Below are 19,789 nucleotides of genomic sequence, written 5' to 3'. Positions count from 1 at the left end.
TTCAGCCCTGTTTGAGTTCCTGTCCTGACTTCCTCCAGTGATGTAACATGATGTGAGAAGGCAAGCGGAATGAACCCTTTCCTTCCCAGGTTGCTTTGGTTATGGTGTTTCATCACAGCAATCGTAAGCGTAACCAAGACAGGATCCATCTTTGATGCTGTGGCAGCAGAGACACCATCATCATAAAGAAGGGAAGCCCAGCACTAAAGGCAGCGGTTTCTACTCCCGATGGCCACCATACATCTGTGTGACTTTGGCTGTTGTACCATGCTTCCCTACGTCAATTTCCTGGTCTAAAAGGTTAGGGAAAGAAACATTCTCAATGTCAGAACTATTTTCACAGATACATGATGGATAATCATGCTTTGGAGATTGCAGATGCCATAAATGACCCTAAATGTGACCCCCAAATAGCTTCAAAGCCATCCTTTATTGAGAATACCGTGTATTACTTTCATGCCCACTGTATCAGGCCTTCTATTAAGTCATTCTCCTTTGGTGAATCAATTGAACATCTCTAAAATCCCAAAAGAATTCTTGTTCCAGTTTAAAAGACCTTGGAAATTCCCATTCCAGATAAGACAAGAGACCTGAGAGTGAAGCAATAATCTTTTGGAGCTCATGGAACTAGAAACCGTGGTGCTAGACCTCAAGTTTTGTGACTGGGAATCCAGACTTCTTCACAGCTCAAATTCAGTTTTAAGCCTGTGCAGGGAATGATCTGGCTGGTCCAGTTCAGTGAGTAACGTGAGTGAGAACTCTGGAGACCACTGTCATCTGCCCTTCATTTCAGGCTTTCCTTCAGGGCCCTCATAAGGCTTTGCTTAACAACTCGGGCTCCTATTGAGTTTCTACCAAGTAAATGTCTTTGTCTTCTCTTAGAGCTCACTAACACTGGCCTCTTGGGGAAGAAAAATACCAATAGAGCACATCAGTATTAAAGCAAAAACAATGCTGTTTTTAACTATGTAGATAGCAGCAACAATTTCACATTTAAAATAACAGAGCAAATACAGCAGAATCCATTGTGCCATGGTGGGAGGAATTCAGGCCCCACAGATTCATGAAAATTTCACTGCATTGTCTAAAGTATTGGTTTGTCACAGCACAAGGAGTCTTAAGTTTCCATTTTTTTCTTTTATATGTAACAAAATGCCAGGTTTTTGTCATTTTTACATTAAATTATTTTTAATTTACATTAAACCATTATTCACTCTCATTTTATGAAAAATTCTTCGAAAATAAAGTCTCATTATGAAGACTCAAAATGTTAAAAAGAACCACACAAGGGTTTTATTGACTCAATTAACATTCATAAAAGATGAGGAAAGAGCTTGCGATGTCTCTGAGGTCACACAGTAGGGACTTTGGCTTGTCAAACCTCAGCTTACACTTGGCACATGGCAAATGCTTAGCACATCTGCAGACCATTCAGCCATTTCTTTGAGTAATAGAAATGCCTCATCTGGAATCTTCCCTGATGAAGGAGCCAGCCTTGTAGTGCACAGAGGCTAGGACCAGCACAAATATCATCTGATGATGTGGAGGAGGCCCAGCACAGAGCCTCAAATGTCTCTGTGGCCCATAGCATCCATGAACTTAAAGTTCTGCTCACCTTCCACCACCACCTTTGCATATCATTGAATCAGAGAATGGGGCTCAACTACTAGAATCTAGACTGGCCCACCCCTAAAATTAATGTTCTTTGCCTGCGTTTACCTGTCGAAATGCATATGTACACACAAACACAGAGGGAGAGAGAAGATAGATGATGATGGTGATGATGATGATGATGATGATGATGATGATGATGGTGATGATGATGATGATGATGATGGTGATGATGATGATGATGATGATGGTGATGATGATGATGATGATGATGATGGTGGTGGTGGTGGTGATGATGGTGATGATGATGATGATGGTGGTGGTGATGATGATGGTGATGATGATGATGGTGGTGGTGATGGTGATGATGGATGGATGGATGGACAGAGAGATAACAGACAACGTTGATTATAAGACTTCTCTAATTTCAAGTTCGGAGGTTTGTGAGATTTAGTGTGTACTTTATTTTCTGTTTTTGTGCTCTGAATTTCTCTAGTTGGTTTCAATCTAGACTTCAGTCCAGTCAATAAACTGTGTATCCTATCACTGGCTCCTGAGAGTAATTGTTTTAATGAGGGTCTGACAGACTTCTGTTGGTCCCCAGGAAGCATGGCAAGGGAATTGTGTTTATAATCGACTTTAATCCATTCTAATCTTCCACCTCAACCTCATCAAGAATTAAGTGATTGATTTTTTTTTTTTTTTTTTTGGTCTCCTGAAAGAAAATAAAGACCTCCTGAGATGAAACTTGGAAACCATCCAAAGATGAAGACAACCGAGGCCTGGCACTGTTTGGACTTGGATGTGAAACTTGTCTTGGCAATTTCTCTCCTGACAGCTCTTAGCCCATAACTGAACACTCACATGATGCCAGGGCATGTTTCACAGAATGCCCTGATCACTTCTTCACCTTGGTGACAGTCACCTGAAGACACAACTGGCAAAAAAACGGTACATGGGCAGGTTGTTGTTCTGCATTCTGCCTCCTCTAAGGGACAGCCCACACTCCACAGAGCCTAAGAGTACAGCCAATGGGTCCCAGTTCAGTGCTTCGGGTTACGGTGATACCTTTTCCTGTCCCCTCTGAAGGACAATGGCATGTGTGGTACCTTTGCAGGACATGTTGGTGCCAGCTGGGACAGCGATGTGCTGTTGGGATAAGAAGCAGCTGCATTTTAATTCTGCTGTCACTCAAACAAGGGCTCATTGGTAAACTCTCAATGAAACTGGGGCTCAAACCATGAACTGAGGAGCATAGAGAACAAGGTAGGAGCAACAAGAAAAAGCTGGCCCTCCCTGTTCCCATCTCTTGTTCCTTTCACCTTTCCTCTTAGCCCCCTCCCCCCTTTTTTTCTGCTGTCTGAGGTTCCAAGTATCTCTTTGTACTCAACAGTCAAAAAAATGTGTCCTCCCTCATCTCTTTGTGTCTGCGTCCTTCACACCCCTGCCACTGTCCCCTTGCCAAGCCATGTCCTTCTCGTCTGTACCCGAAACATCAGGTGCTGCTGGTCCCAGCAGAAGTCCCACTGTGGACTTCTCCAGTCTCAATGCTGCTCAGGAATCTTACCTATGTAGCCTTCTTGTCCCCATCCTCTCAATCACTAGTCAAGAAACTACTCCCCAGGTCCCTTCTCCTGCCACTTTTCACAAGTCACACATCAGGGACTCAAAGAAAAACTTGTAGAACTGTGTTACAAGTGCCCGTATTTCAATTTTTGGCACAATCTGTCTCCTGATCTCCCTGTCACAGAGGGAAGACTTCTGTTAGTCATCTGGTCACTTCCTCTGTGCACTGACCCAGCTGCCTCATTGCCCAGGTACTTTTCTATGTATTTTTTCTTCACTGCCTGGTAAAGTGGGGCAGTGTGTGCCCACCACACCATCTCCTATCCACTCACACATTCCAGACCTCAGAAATGCAGTTCTAACATCTCTTTAATTATCTACAGCTTTTGTTCTTCTTAACGATGATCTATATTTTTATTTTAAAATAATTTCTCTTCACTTCTGAGAAATTCATACATGCACATAATGAAATATGATTATATTCACCACTTCTCTCCTTCAAATCTCCCTATATCCACTCAATTCACCAACCTCCAAAACTTCATGTCCTTTTTAGGGGATCACCTACTAAGGCCAGTTAGTGCTGCCCCCCTAAGTGCATTGGTGTGGCATGATCCAATGGATGGAAAACTTCCCAGGGGGCTTAGCCTTTAGAAGAACAATTCTCCTCCCCCGAGCAGCCGTCCCCTGCCAATAGTTCCTCAGCAAAGAGTGAAACTGAAAGAGTGTCTCCCCCCATCTTTGCTGAAATGTTTAGATAGCTTTATCTTGTGTAGGTAACCCCAGCTGCTGTGAGTTCATGAAAATATTCTAAATATTCCGTGTCTAAAATCATATGTAAAGTATAGCATTTCACAGTATGCTTCTCCATCTTCCAGCTCTTATGTTATTTCTAAAAATGTACTTGTTTTGTTGTTTTTAATTATAGGCAAGCACATATGTCTTGTGATACGAGCAAGTGAATGCAGATGCCAACAGAGGCCAGAGATGCTGAATCCCTTGGATCTGGAATTTTAAGCAGTTATGAGCTCCCCAACATGGATTCTGGGAACTGAACCAAAGTCCTCTGCAAGAGCAGTGCAATCTCTTTAACACTGAGCCACCTCTCCAGCCCTGACCTCCTACATTCTTTCTATCTGCTGTCCCTTGATGGTCGCTTAGCCTTGGCAGCATGGGCTGGGGCTGGGCTCCCATTTATGGCTGAGCTCTCAGACTCTTCCTCTCAGCACTTCTGACCACAGTTATGTGCATTTCTGCATGGACTGTTGTCCATGGAGGGGAAAAAGCTTCTCTGACAGAGGCTGAGAGCATAGCAGAAGCAGGTTCAACTCAAGGGCCTGTGGCCTCCTCAACCATGAGCTTTTGACAATGTTTACAGGTTGTAGAGAGAGGAATGTTGGGGGTGTAAAGGAACAAGCAGGGGCGTGATAAGGGTGCATGGGGGATATCACAGGACTCAGGGAAGGGAAAACCCAAAGGAAGAATGTGTGGAAAGCCATATAGATCCATACTATCTCACAACCCAACTACAAACATATTACAGGGATAGTCAAGTCTATGTTATATGAAGGAACTGAGAGGGGACATACTGGTATTTCAAGGATTAAGCATGGATGAAACAAGGTAATAGGGTAGAGGATGGAGCAGTGGATGTAAAAACTAAGGATGTAAGCAAAAGCTTACAGAAACCCACTAGTTTAGCAAGCTAATTTCAAAATGTAACTTTAAAAAAACTAAGTGGAATTTTTCTGCATGGATGAACAGTGCTGCTCCCAGAAAGACATAGCTCATTCAGTAAAAACTGCAGCAGAAGGCCTGGGACACCGTCTTACAATTCAGTGGTCACACAGGCTCTAGAGTTCTCCAAAACAGCACAGGCTCTTCCCATTGCTCTTGATCTATGCCTTTCTCAGCACTTGTATCTTTTTTTTTCTTTTGAAATAGGATCTCAGGTAGCCTAGGCTAGCCTAGAACTCAATACATAAGACCACCTTAAATTTCTGATCCTCCTGTCTCTATCTCCTAACTTCTGGGCTTACAGGAACACACTACCACAACTGCTTTTATTCTGTGCTGGGGATCAAACCTGGGGCTTCTTGGATGTTAGACGAGCACTCTACCAACTGAGTTACACCCCCAGCCTCACTTTTATTTTAGCTAATGGAAAATATTCCTGGTCTTCGGTCTACCAGCAAACTTTGGAATGTGTTATCGAACTTATAATTATTAGAAGAAATACCAGACTATGGCCCAAGAATGATTCAAATTTAAGAGAGCATTTTATTGTTTTTATCACATTGAAGCCTTGAGCCAGAGAGTTTTTATGTCAGAAGATATCAAAGGGCCAACTTGACAACATGTCAAATTTGATATGGGAAAGAGAAATATCTCACAGCTGAGTCAAAGGGGAAGGTAGACACAGTAGCCATGTTAGAGGAGATGAGCAAGGTAACATGTTCAGAAGAACCCTTGAGTCTTTCTCAGGCAGCAGAATCAAGTCCTCACTCAGGCACACAGTAAATAATGTGTCAGGACATTCATCATTGTAGACACATTTTTGTTTCTGTAACCATTTTTCAAGGCATGTCTGGTCTCCATGAAGCCCCAAACATCACTAGCACATAAACACTGAATTGCTTAGGACACTCTGATGGCAGAAGGGCCCAATGTAATTATGTCATCTATTTACGATGTTTTATGTTGCCAACACTGCCACCCAAGGCCACTACTGGCTCCGATCAGGGCAATAAGTGACAATATGTGAAGTTGGAAGGAAATTCAACAATCAAGCCCAATACGAGACTTTGAGGCCAGTCTGAAGGAATAGATTCATTTGCCTTTATTGCTGTTTGGTTACCGGCTTTGTGAGGAAAGTTACAGCTACCTCTGAGCATTGACTCATCACTCTCTGGACCCTTACGCTAAATATTTTAAATCAGGAAAATGTGGAGACTGAGTGGAAACTTTAACAGATTCTCCCCAAAGACTCAATTGTTGAATGACCGGAGGCTGAGGAGAGAACTCAGTTGGTAAAGGCCTGCCCCCAGGAGCTTAACAACTTGAGTCTGATGCCTCAGAACTGCTGTGAATGAAAAACCTGGGCACAGCAGTAAGTGCTTGTAATCCCAGGACTAGGGAGGCAGAGACAAGAGTATCCCTAGCACTTGCTGGGTAGCCAGTCCAGCTAAACCAGGGAGCTCTGGATACAGCCAAAGACCCTGTCTAAAAAGGAGCCATTGAAGAAGGTACCTGACCTACACATGCACCCACTCACACAGGTGCACATACACAAACACACACAATCTTCAGAAGTGAATTTAATGGAAATAATGACATTATTCTTGTCTACAGTATTTCACAAAGTAATTGGGGCTCAAAGCCACTGACTTTACAGCAACGTTTTACAGTCTTACTTTAAAAAAAAAAATGTTTTTGGTTAAATTTCTATGGAGGCAAGTAATAGAGAATTTGAACTCTCAATTTATTTTTAAAGGCATGTTTTTAAAGCAATGGATTTATTAATTCAATCTTAAATTTCTTTTATGGCATCCCTGTGTCTAACTCAGTAGTTCTGTGCATAGGGTAGCAATTTACTTTAGGCTTTTATGTAAGTCCTAGCAAGATCTGCCCATTAATCCAATCACTACAGTAAGCTATGATTAATTCACTCCAGCATTGATTTTTAAGGTCAAAGAAAAAGTCTCCTTCCAGGAGGAAAAAAATGCATTAAGGGATTATAGGCTACAACTGCCAGGACAAAGATATTTACCCATATAATTTATTGTAATTTTCTGTTTTACATGGACTATCATCTCTATATTTCATGGAAATCTTACTTTTTATAACTTAATGGCAGACCAAATCATTTAGTGATGACTATTAAGCCTGTCTTGAGTCAATGAACTAGAAAGCTATTTTCATTTGTGTAATCTTTAGCCATTTACTACTTTACTAATGAGGAAATGCAAGCCTAGAAAAGTCAGATGGCCTCACTATCCAACATCATTGATTTGAAAGGAGGAATATCTAGAAACCATCTTTATCCTTTTACTCCAGTCTTTTGTTCAACGAATTTATAGACCTTGCTGTGGTGTTGTAGCTGAGGTATGGACCAGACACCGGCCCTTCATATATGTTAGTCCTTAGAATCTTCACAGCAATCTCAGGAAACAAGTATCATTGTTATCCTAATTTTATAGTCAAGAAAGTGAAGTCATGTTATGTTACTTAGCCAAGGTCATTCACTTAACAGATGAGCTGGGTTAATATTTCCAGTGAAAATGAAAAGCTCCAAACTATGTCCTATATATACCAACCATTATTTAAGAAGGTGATACTGAAGTTCTTTCTCACGTTCGCCATTCTCTACTATCTTTCTTAGAACAAATGGTAATTCACCTCATAACAGAAGTGCTGGATCATATGACAGTTTTATTTTACTTTTGAGGAATCCTTGTGGCTGTGCAAATTTACATTTGCACCAATAACATATGAGCCCTTTTCTCAGTATCCTCACTAGCATTTGTTGAGAATATATTTTTAAACAGGAAGTGAAAGGCAAGAGCCTGAGATGTTAAAAAGAACAAATGGGGGTGTGTGTGTGTTTAAGCACAGATAAAGACAAAGGACAACGAGTTAAAAGTGAGGAAGGGAAGGGTCTAGAAGAACCATGAAAAGGGACATGTTACCCACAGTCCTCTGCAACAACAGTACAGACATGCAGCCTGGAGTTTTCCTCCTTGATGTCTTGAGCCAACAGCCAGCTTTCCTCATAGTTTGGTTTTCTCATACTTACCATGGAAAAGAAGAGGCTAGGAAAGATCTATCCTCGCTTCCAGATACCTCTTGTCATGTTCCCAAGTTTCTGAAAGAAACGCCACTACAGTTTTATCACATATTGACCCTCACACACTGATAGTGGAGACCAGTACCCCACTGCCACCAACAAACAGGTCATCCAGACAAAAAACAAAACAGAGAAATACTGGAGCTAACAGACATTATAAAATAAATGGACCTAACAGATATTTACAGGACATTCCACCCAAACGCAAAAGTATGTGCCTTCTTCTCTGCACCTCATGGAACTTTTCCCTACATATTTGGACATAGAGCAAGTCTCAACAGATTTGATAAAATTGAAATAACTCCCAGTATCCTATTAGAACACCACAAATTCAAGCTAGGTATCAACAACAGAAAATTTACAAACTCATGTAAACTGAACTACTCTCTACTGACTGCAACTTGGTCAAGACAGAAATAAAGAAAAAAAAAATAAAGACTTGAAAGAATTCAATGAAAATGAATACCCAGTATACTCAAACATATGGAACCTAATGAAAGCAGTGTTGAGAGGAAAGTTCATGGCATTAAGTGCCTATAAAAAAAAATGGATTTCCTGTAATAAATTATAGTTTGGGTGGCAGTGGCACATGCCTTTTATCCCAGCATTTTGGAGGCAGAGCCAGGCTGATCTCTGTGAGTTTGAGGCCAGCCTGGTATACAGAGCAAGATCTAGGACAGGCACCAAAACTACACAGAGAAACCCTTTCTCGAAAAACCAACAACAACAACAATAATAATAATAGGAGAAATATCATACTGGCAGCTTAATGGCTCTAAAAAAAGAAGTAATCACACCTAAGAAGAGTAGATTGCAAGAAATAACCAAACTGAGGGCTAAAATCAATAAAACAGAAACAAAGAGAACAATGCAAAGAATCAATGACACAAAGAGTTAGGTTCTTTGAGAAAATCAATAGGATAGACAAACCCTTATCCAAACTAGCAAAAAGGTAGAGAAAGAATATTCAAATTAACAAAATCAGAAATGAAAAGGGAGACATAACAATAGGCACTGAGAAAATTCAGAGAATTGTTAAGGATATAATTTAAAAATCTATACTCCATCAGATTGGAAAACCTAAATGAAATGGATACTTTTCTTGGTAGGTACCATTTACCAAAGTTAAATCAAGATCAAATAAACCATTTAAATGTACCTATATCTCCTAGTGAAATAGAGGCAGTCATTGAAAGTCGAATGAAAGAAAGCCCAGGGCCAGATGGTTTTAGGTCAGAATTCTACCAGACTTTGAAAGAAGAATTAAAGCCAATACACCTCAAATTATTCCAAAAAATAGAAACAGAAAGAACCTTCTTTTTATGAAGCCATAGTTACCCAGATACCCAAACTACATAAAGACTCAACAAAGAGAGAGAATTACAGACCAATTTCCCCTCTGAACATAGATGCAAAAATACTCAGTAAAGTACTTATAAACTGAATCCAAGAACACATCAAAAAAGATCATCCACCATGACCAAGTAGGCTTCATTCAAGAAATGCAGGGATGGTTTAATATATGAAAATCTTACAGCAAGCCTATAGCGACATCAAATTAAATGGAGAGAAACTCAAAGAAATTCTGCCAAAATCAGGAACAAGACAAGTTTGTCTACTTTCTCCACATCTATTCAATATAGTACTTGGAGTTTTAGCTATAGCAATAAGACAACTGAAAGATATCAAGGGGATACACATTGGAAAGGTAGAAATTAAAGTATTGTTATTTGTGGATGTTATGATAGTATACACAAGTGAACCTAAAAATCTCACCAGGGAACTCCTACGGCTGATAAACATTTTCAGCAAAGTGGCTGGATACAAAATCAACTCCAAAAAGAAAATAAATGAGTAGCCCTTCTATATACAAATGGCAAATGGACTGAGAAAGAAATTAGTGAAACCACACCCTTCACAATAGCCTCAAATATTACAAAATATCTTAGGGTAACTCTAACTAAGCAACTGAAAGACTTGCATGATAAAAAGTTCAAGTCTTTGAAGAAGGAAATTGAAGATATCAGAAAATGGAAAGCTCTTCCATGCTTATGGATTGGTAAGATTGATACAGTAAACAATGGTCATCCTTCCAAAAGCAATCTACAGATTCAATGCAATCCTCATCAAAATTCCAACACAATTCTTTTCAGACCTTGAAAGGACAATACTTAACTACATATGAAAAAAAAAAAAAAAACAACACAGTATAACAATCCTGAAGAATAAAAGAACTTCTGGAGGTATCACCAAATCTGATTTCAAATTGTACTACAGAGCTATAGTAATAAAACAGCAGGGATTGGCATTAAAAACAGATACATTGATCAATGGAATTAAAGTGAAGACCCAGACATAAATCCAAACACATATGGATACCTGATATTTAATGAAAAAAGCTAGAAATACACACTGGGGAAAAAAGTCAACACCTTCAACAAATGGTGCTGGCCAAACTGGATGATTGCATGTAGAAGAATCTAAATAGAACCATACTTATCATCCTGCACAAAACTCAATTCCAAATGGATCAAAGACCCCAGCATAAAACCAGGCACAATGAACTTGATATAAAAGAAAGTGGGTACTAGACTTGAAACATTGGCACAGGAGATAACTTCCTAAACAGAACACCAATAATGCAGGCACTAAGATCAACAGTTTATAAATGGGACCTCATGAAACTGAAAAGCTTCTGTAAGGCAAAGGACACAGTCAACTGGACAAAGTGGCAGCCTACAGAATAGGAAAAGATTTTTACAAACTCCACACCTGACAGAGGGCTAATATCCAAAACATATAAAGAACTCAAGAAACTAGACATAAAAAAGCCAAATAATCCAATTTAAAAATTGGACACAGATATAAACAAAGAATTCTCAATAAAAGAATCTCAAATGGCTGAAAAACATGTAAAGAAATGTTTACCATCTTTAGCCACCAGGGAAATCCAAATCAAAACTACTTTGTGATTCCATCTTACACCTGTTGGAATGGCTAAGATTAATAACACAGTGACAGCTCCTACTGGGAAGGGTGTGAGGGAGGGGAACATCCTTCCATTGCTGGAGTGCAAACTTGTACAGCATCTATGGAAATCAATATGGCAATTTTGCAGAAAACTGGGAATTAATTTATCTATTGAAAGATTCAGCCATACCCAAAGACAGTTGCTCAACCATGTTCACTGCAGCTTTATTCATAATAGCCAGAAACTGGAAACTACCTAGATGTCCCTCAACTTAAGAAGGAACAAAGAAAATGTTGCATGTTTACACAATGGACTCAGCTGTTAAAAACTATGGCATCATGAAATTCACAGGCAAAGGGGTGTAACTAGAAAAAAATCCTGAGTAAGTTAAGTCAGACTGAGAAGACATAAATGCTATGACTTCACTGAGAAGTGGGTATTAGCCATTAAGTAAATGATAACCAATTGCAGTACTGAAAGGACCAGGCAGATGCCCTAACAGGCTGCTCAGTCTTCTCTCAGAGATCAGGCCTCAGTTTCAGTTTCCTGAGACCTGAGCAAGCAGTTTCTGGGAGGGCCATTGTAGTAGATAGCCATCCCAGCATTGGCCTGGAAGTTCCAACCCCCATTGAGGCTTCGGTAATGGTCATGCCCACAAGGCGGGGTGGAGGAGGAAGTGGAAGACCGAGGATTGAGAGGAGGTCCCTCTCTTGGTTCTGGGACCCTGGACGCTGGAGGTAGACCGAGCAGAGTTCTCCAGAGAACACCGCCGGACTGTGCTATACCTTTGCCAGACCCTGCAACCTACCCCTTCATTTGTAAGTTACCCCACAAAATAAACCTCCCTTTTAACTACGTGGAATGGCCTTAATAATTTCACCATAGGCCATGAACAAAAGACATAGTCCTTACAGTAGCTCCCTTTCTGGACGTACTCTGACTGCTCAAAGTTCAGACAGTTGTTTACTGTCTAGGACCCCTCACCAACTTAGAGCTACGTGCATGGGTCAATGTGAATGTGTGAGGCCGGCCAGCCTCCATGGCTGCTCAAAGACAGAGCCTGGGACTTGTCCAGGCCTGCCCCAAAATGATAACTGTAACCCCCAACCAATAAATTCAAAGGTTACACATCCTTACCCAATCATATGACGCAAAGGCTTGTACCACCCTGCTTGTGGTTTTTCCATTTAAAAACTCCTCACTCTGAGAGCTCAGGGCCATCATCCTCCACTCCCTGTGTCTGAGTGTTCGACCAAGCCCAGCCTTGCTTGTAATCAATAAACTGCTCTGTGTTTTGCATTGGATATCAGCTGTGAGGTGGTCTTGCTTGGGGGGTCTCGCAACATGGGCACAACAGTACCTAGACCCAGAGAGTTTAGATAAAGAGGAGGGGTCCAGGGAGGACATATTGATTTATTTGGGAAGGGGAAATAGAATAGATTTTAAGAGTGGAATGTGGGGCGAGGACAGGTGTGGGGTGGCGTGGGTAGATCAGCTGGGGCAGGGAGATAGGGTGGAGTGAGACAGTGTGAAGAGAGACAGCTGGAACTGGGGGCATATGGGGCAGTGTGGAAACCTAATGCAGTGGAAACGTCCTTGGATCTATGAAGGTGATCTTAATGAGGACTCCTAATAACCATGGAGGGTACTGAGTCTCAACTGGCCATCTCTTGTAGCCAGGCAAGGCTTCCAGTGGTGAGTTAGGGTTGCATTCAATTGAGTTGTTGACCAAGGGGGGTCCCATGGAAATCCTGAAACAACCCAGGCTGGTGCTAAAACAAAGACTTTATAACACAGCACCACTTCCTGCTCCCTCTGCTTCCTGAACACAGATGCCAGCCTCCTGTCCTACACCAGGCCTTCCTGGTTTATTGCCATGTTTTCCCTCCCACGACAGACTGTATCCCTCTGGAACCATCAATCCAAACAGACCTTTTCTCTCTTGTGTTGCTTCTGTCATGGTGTTTTAGCACATCAATGGGAAAAGGGACTGAAACATGCATTTGGTGTGCTTGGTGTTCAGGGAACTCCCTCGGGAGTGCTCTCAGGATTGAGGCTTTCAAGGGGATGAGTGAAGGAAGAGGAGCAGAAGAAGGAGATAATGGTCTGTGTTAATGATGTTACAGAGCCTCACTGTAGCATAGCTCAGGAGCGGGCAGACACTTTGTAGTTTCCATAAACAAAGCAAGTGTCCAGGCCTTTGTGCTTTGCCTAGCACCATCCACTTATTAACTGTGGGGTGGCTTTTTTAGGGGCGGGGGGGCATTAACTTGGAAAGGCAGATTTCTTTAGAAAAAGAAAATTCATGGAAAATAGCTGAGCCATGAGCTATATGATTTGTTAAAATAAAGGATAGGTATGATTTTCAGAATTCTTCCGATGGTCTTATTTCAACATTGTGGACCTTGTGAAATGATAATACTATACTGTTTTAGTAGATGTTTAAGAGTTTTACTGAAAATTATTCATAGTGTACCCATTTCACACCCATGACTATTCTGAGAATTGTAGACAGAGCAATACAAAGGGAAACTTATCATTCACTTCCTATCTCCCCTTTTCTTAGTAAAGGCCACACTGCTGTTACAGTGTGGACACCACTGCCAACCAACAGGCATTTTCCTAGACTGCCAAGACAAACACAAATTCTCAACAGGTCTTCTGCCTCCCTTTTAAAAAAATAGTACATTTGATGATGTTCTTAGATAATTTCATATGTGTACACAATATGCTCTGACCACTTTCTCCCCTCCCATCTTTTATCACCCTCCCATCCCTATCAACTCCCTCCTCCATCCCTATCCTTTCCCCAAGTTCATGACTTTGGTTTTGTTCTGTGACCCACAGTTTAACCAAGACCATCTGTTGGATTGGAACTATTTACTGGGGCCGGCTGAGGTACACAACTAAAGGCAATGACTCCCCCATCTCTCTGAATCGCTCAGTAGCAAATACTTCAGCAGGGAGGGTGGGGCCCCTTGGACTCCTCCTCCTCTTCCTGTGCCTGACTGTTGGAGAACCTATTCTTATAGAGTCCCAATGCATTCTGCCTCCCCTTTTACCTTTCATCCACTCAACTTGCCTACACCCACCCAATTCATCTTCTAAAATGTTTCTTTATGCTCAAACAATATTACCTGGTGCTGATGCTGGGGAGAGGGGGAGATCCGAACCTGTACTAATTCCCATGTGAAGAAGAGAAGCTGTACTCGGTGGCTTGGACTTGAAAGGTCTCTGTGCACCAAACTTGCCTCTCCATTGTTTTGGTTTCACATCCAGCTACTGTCAGGGAATAGCAGCTTAGACACGCAGTGCATCTGCCTTGAACTTCAGTGTTCCCAAGTGTCGGCTCTTCCTATTTCCTCTGCCTGGAATGACTCACCTCCCAGAATCTTCCAGGATAACTTCTGTAGAATAAGGCTAAGTTCAGATTCCAAAGTTCAGATGTTTCTGGCCATTCCCTCCCTGGACCTCTCTTTTTGTTTCTTCTGTAAATCCCGTGCTGCCTGTCCACTCAGCTGTAACTTTCACTTGGTTTGTTTGTTTCATTTTCTGATGCACATGGATGCTCTTTTCCCCCAGCAGAATGGCAAGTTTCTTGAGAACAGAGACCATGATTTTTCCATTGTATTTAAAATGACCTAGAGGTGTGTGTCTGAAAGGTGACAACAAATGTTTTTTAGTTAACTGAATCTTTGAGTGTCATGTTTTCAAACATACTGGGAAGGGCTCAAAAAAGGATAACACTTCGTTGTCTTATAATTTATGTGAACCAGTTAAAAATAAAAATCCAGTTGTATTTGAGTTAATCACTGTAGAAACCACAAAAACAAGTTTATCCCTTGTTCTCTTCCCTCGTCTCAGAGTGTCCTCTTCCAGCTGAGGGTGTTTAGACAGACTGTTTAAAACCTTTGTCCAAACACAGTCCTGGCTTACCTCTCTAGCAGAAATGAATGTGTGCTCCAGCTCCGCTTTGTAAATAATTGCATTCGCCTCTGAAGTTCAAGAAGTTCAAGGTTTCTCTTCCCGTTGTGGAACTGGCTGCTTCTGTTCCTTTTTCATATGCAGCAGGCAGGAATACAAGGCAGAAGAAATGCTGTGTGGTTTGGGATTTGGTGAGCAGAGAGGATAATAGGAAAGATTGATATGGCTTCATAAAAGAGTTATTTTTAAGTACAGAGAATGCCTGTCCCACTCCTGAAAGGGCCTTTAGAAAATATTACCAGGATAGAAAAACTGTGGAGGCCATTCCCATCACCTGGGATAGCTGTTCTGGTCTGCAGGCTGTTGCTGCCACCTGCTGCAGAAACACAGCTATGGAGGGGCTGCTGCTTGGGTCTCGCCACTTGAAGGTATCAGATACAGTTCAATTTGTATGCCATGGGTACCTGAAATTTGTCTTCCCTAGAAGTCTAGATGAAGCCCAAAAGGAAAATTAGTAAAATCCTGTCTTCAGGCCACAGAAGTTTCTAGGTATTAGAATCATGAACCAGGAGTTAAAAACAAAATGAAACAAACCAACCAACAAAAGCAGCTAGAGGAGGCAGATTTGTCCAAAAGCCACTAGTAAGTGCCTCTACTAAACCACCCCAGGGAGAGGCAGGGGTTCTCTTAAAAGTGATCCTGTTGATCTTGAAGACCACACTGTCTTTTTTTAAATGGGACATTTCTCACTCTCTTTTTAAAGTTTCTTCATTTTAATGAAATGAGAGATGTCTAAATATGCCAAGTGAGAATTCAGTAAATTAGGATTTTGATGACAGATATCGAGTGAGAGGTGACAAGTTCTTCTCCAAATATATAATCGGTCCTCATCTAACAGAGACACCGAGTCTCAGATCGGAATCTTTCTAACACATCTCCTGGTTTGTTTTATTTTGTCTCATCTTTGATTTATCAGAATTCCCAGCTATGACAAAGAAAGGTACCCTGAACAGTTACATCACTTCCTGTCCTCCCTTCAAGGATCTGAGCTCCTAATCCTCCCTGAAAAAAAATCATCATGACCATATTACTTAACATACCCACTGATACACTATGTAGTTCTTATGGTTTGGGGCTTAGCCAGATAAAGCTCTTATACCACCATCTAAAAAGACCCCTGGCCATCACAATGAGGGATTTCCCCATCTGGCCTCCAACCTATCAAGACAAGGGATGGAAAAGACACTCACTTCTCCCCTCCCCAGAAATGTGGATTTCCCTACAAGAAACTAGACAATGAATTCAGTTGGATAACTGACATTACTCCCTGTTATTCTTCAGAGTTTAATAAAATCAAGTATGTTAACCATTGTTCTTTCACCCTGGGGCAATTTTAGAAAGAAAATATATTTTAAGATTGGGCTGAAACACTATTATGAGAGGCCAAAAGCTCATGTTTGCTAAATGACTTTGTATTCTTGAAAGGAAATGTACAAAAAGCACACAGGGACTGCTCTGCATGATTTCCTTTGTTTAGATTTTAGAAGCAGCTTGACTGACAATGAGACTGAAGGAGAGAATCTTGGGATATGAAAGAGTCTTTTAGAGGTGAGACACCAGGTTTCAGAGAACAGTTTCTGCATTGTTCTTGTGAAGGTTATACTGAACCACACTACTTTCCTGTCTGCATTTCATTTCCTGGGGACTTGCCAAGCGATCAACAGCCCCAGCCCTGTGGTAGAGTTGGGGTTTTTGAGCACAAATAGGGTGGCTGGAGTTTGCTAAGCTACAGACATCAACTGACTCCGCTGATCATTACAGAAATGTTGGTGTGAGCTCTTCAGGAGACAATGGGGAGAAAATGGACATACTGTGCTGTTTACTCCATCATCCAGATACAGTTTCTCAAGGGTAAGACTTCCAGTCAATTCTGTCCTTTCAGATGGCTCCTTTGAGATGTCTCATGACTGCTGCAAGAGTCGATCACTAAAGGGCAAACTCTCAATAAGGTTGTCAGTGATGTATGTGAGAGCTATGGAAAAGATGCTAGAGTCTAGACAGGATTCCTCATGAGCACTAAAGCCAAAGGAGGAATGGAGGTTTGTGCCATTGCTCTGGCCTCTCCTAGCCATTTTTCCTCCTCAAAGAGTCTTGAGTAACTGAAAAATTGTGGGTCTTGGGAAGGAAATGCTCCTGGACTATCATAAAGACAACACCAGAAAACTAAAAACATCTGCAGTTCTGTCCATGGTCAGAAAGTCTTGCTCAGCTTTTAATCTTGTCCCAAGCATTTTTTTCTCTTCAAATTAACAAGTATTTCTCCTCTCTGATACCAATGTTGTTAGTGGATGGAGGAATGTTGTCTTAGTCACATACAAGGAGTACCTTAGAAAGCCAAATGGAATCCTTATGAACCAGAACCTAAAAGGCCTATTTCAAAATCGAAGGATGAAAACTTCGTTCTGAATACCACAGTAAAGACTGTTATTGAAAGCCTGAGTGTCTTAAGAATTAACTGTGTATGGCTCTGAAAATTGTAAGAGTTTTTGAATCAGAGACACTGGAATTGGTGATCTAGATAGGCTCAGAGGCATGGTATCGAAGGATCCCTCCCAGAGAGTTACACTCAGATATGCAGACCTCTGCCTACCCAAACTTTGTGCATTGACAAATGCACAATAATTCCTATCCATCGAGTGCCTTTGAGGTCTTGTTTCTCATCAGCAGCTTGTCATCTTTTTATCCTTTCCTTTGTGAGCTCTGGGGGATTTGTCACGATAATGTATAACTTCTGTATTGGGAAATTCCGAAATGGAGACCAGCATTGCTGATGACATATCAAAGGCTAGATGCTGAACACATTTTTAGTGGTCTATACCATGCAGTCAGGTTGCTGATGGGAGATAGAATCTTCTTTTGTGTCGAGAATTTCATGAGCTGGGTAGAGACGATGCCCTAGGTAGGGTACCTCTCCCTGAGGTATCTCCTCTTTTCTCCTTGGGAGACTTAACTATGTGGAGATGAAGCTCCCTCCATCCTCAGAGAGAATGTCAAGGCTCTTACTCTACTCAGCCAGGCTGAATGTAGGAGGCAGTTTGGAGTTACGAAGTTAATGTTAAAGGAAAAATACAGATGTGACTTATTGCAAAGAGAATTCATGTCCCTTAAGGGAGTGGTCTCTAAATGATCTCTACTTCATTTCTCGGTGCTTTGGTTTCCTTTTTGATAAGGTAGCCTAACAATATCACTCTTCGGAAGCAAGAAGATGAAAATGTTATCATATATAAAAAGCCTCTTGTAAACACACAGTATTTTGAGAGAAAAGTAACTTTATTATAAAGAACTTACAAATAAAGTTTTTAAAAAAACTATTATACTTAGACTAATTATTACAGATGTTGACCCAGAAAGGTCAACTATATGTATGTGTATTAACAGTTTCATGCCAAGTTTGCCAGGACACTTAATTAGGTTTAATTTACGTGGTTCAACAATTAAGAGCACTTTCTGCTATTATAGAGGACCTAAGTTTCATTCCTAGTATGTATGTCTGGCAACTGACAACCAGCTGTAATTCAAGTTCTAGAAGGATCTACAGGTATCTGCACTCACATTTGCATACAGACACATACTCATGCATATAATTAAAAAATAATAAAAATAATAAATCTTCCAAAATGTTCAATTTTATTCACAGTCAGAGACCTTCAGTTACTTTTTGGGTAGATGAAAAGGTAGGAATATGCAGGTGTCTATAGTTCCTCTGTTCATCGTAAATCACAAAGGGCCTCCCACACCTAGGGCAGCCAGGAAGAAATCTCAGTTGCTCTCTCCTATCACTGAACTTAACAAGGTTTTTAAGAGTCACTCTATACTCTGAATGCTTACTAAAAATTATTTTTAAAGACTGCACACACACACACACACACACACACACACACACACACACACACACACTGACCTAAAGGAGAACTCCAAGTGAATTATGCAAACTGATTACTCACATCCTTCCTTTTCAGGAGTATGGGAAGAAATATTCAACGCAGGAGAAGACATATATGCTCCACCCAATTCTGATGTCAACTTGACCTGCCAAACAAAGAAGAATAACTTCTTGGTACAGATGCAGTGGTCCAAGGTTACTGATAAAATTGACCCAATTGCTGTTTATCATCCCCATTATGGCTTATACTGTTTCCTGGGCCATGCTTGTGAGTCACAGGTGACTTTCATAGAAACTGCAAAGAACGTAACAAAATGGACTCTGTACTTAAGGAATATCTCTACCACCTTCAGTGGAAAGTATGAGTGCAGCTTTACTCTGTACCCGGAAGGTATCCAGACTCGAGTCTACAACCTCATTGTGGCACCTTGTGAGTATAATCTGCACACAAAAGGATGCCTCTGAGTTCATGTGGCTTTCACTCATTTAGCAAATACACAAAGACAACAACCGTATTCTAGACTTGGTGTTGAACATACAAAGACTTAGCAGAAAGAAGTAAGGTTTGATAAGGGAAGTAGCAAGCAATCAAGCAATGCCACAGATAAGTGTGAGGTTGCAACAGTGGTGAGTGTTAACAAGAAGTACAGCAGGTAAAAGAGAGCATGGCAGGATCCAGGGAAATGGCTGCCAGGAAAGGAATACATAAATTGAAATCTAAGGAATGAGGAGTTCTTAATGCAATTTAGAAGAAGTGGGGGTGGGGGCAGCCATGGGAAATGTTTTGCAAGGTTTAAGGAAATGGGAATATGCAAGTGGGACTACAGTGCGTAGATTCATAGGCAAGGCTAGAGACACAGTGAGAACCAGATCATGCCAGACTTTGTTGGCTGTCTTCAAAGCTATGACCTTTATATGAGAATCATAA

General features: G+C 41.1%; 1 protein-coding gene across 1 annotated transcript in view; it reads left to right on the top strand.

The window, feature by feature from the left end:
• Positions 1-16,768: 16,768 nt before the first annotated feature.
• Cd96 (CD96 molecule) overlaps positions 16,769-19,789 on the top strand; it is a 75,246-nt gene continuing 72,225 nt past the window's right edge. The window contains exons 1-2 of the mRNA XM_036204090.1: positions 16,769-16,829; positions 18,938-19,291. Of these exons, the coding sequence (XP_036059983.1) occupies positions 16,769-16,829; positions 18,938-19,291 (415 nt within the window). The remainder of the gene's footprint in view (positions 16,830-18,937; positions 19,292-19,789) is intronic.

This window comes from Onychomys torridus, chromosome 12 (genome assembly GCF_903995425.1).
Source record: "Onychomys torridus chromosome 12, mOncTor1.1, whole genome shotgun sequence".
NCBI lineage: Eukaryota > Metazoa > Chordata > Mammalia > Rodentia > Cricetidae > Onychomys > Onychomys torridus.
Note: the sequence above shows the minus strand (reverse complement) of the source record. Positions and strands in the feature narration are given on the sequence as shown.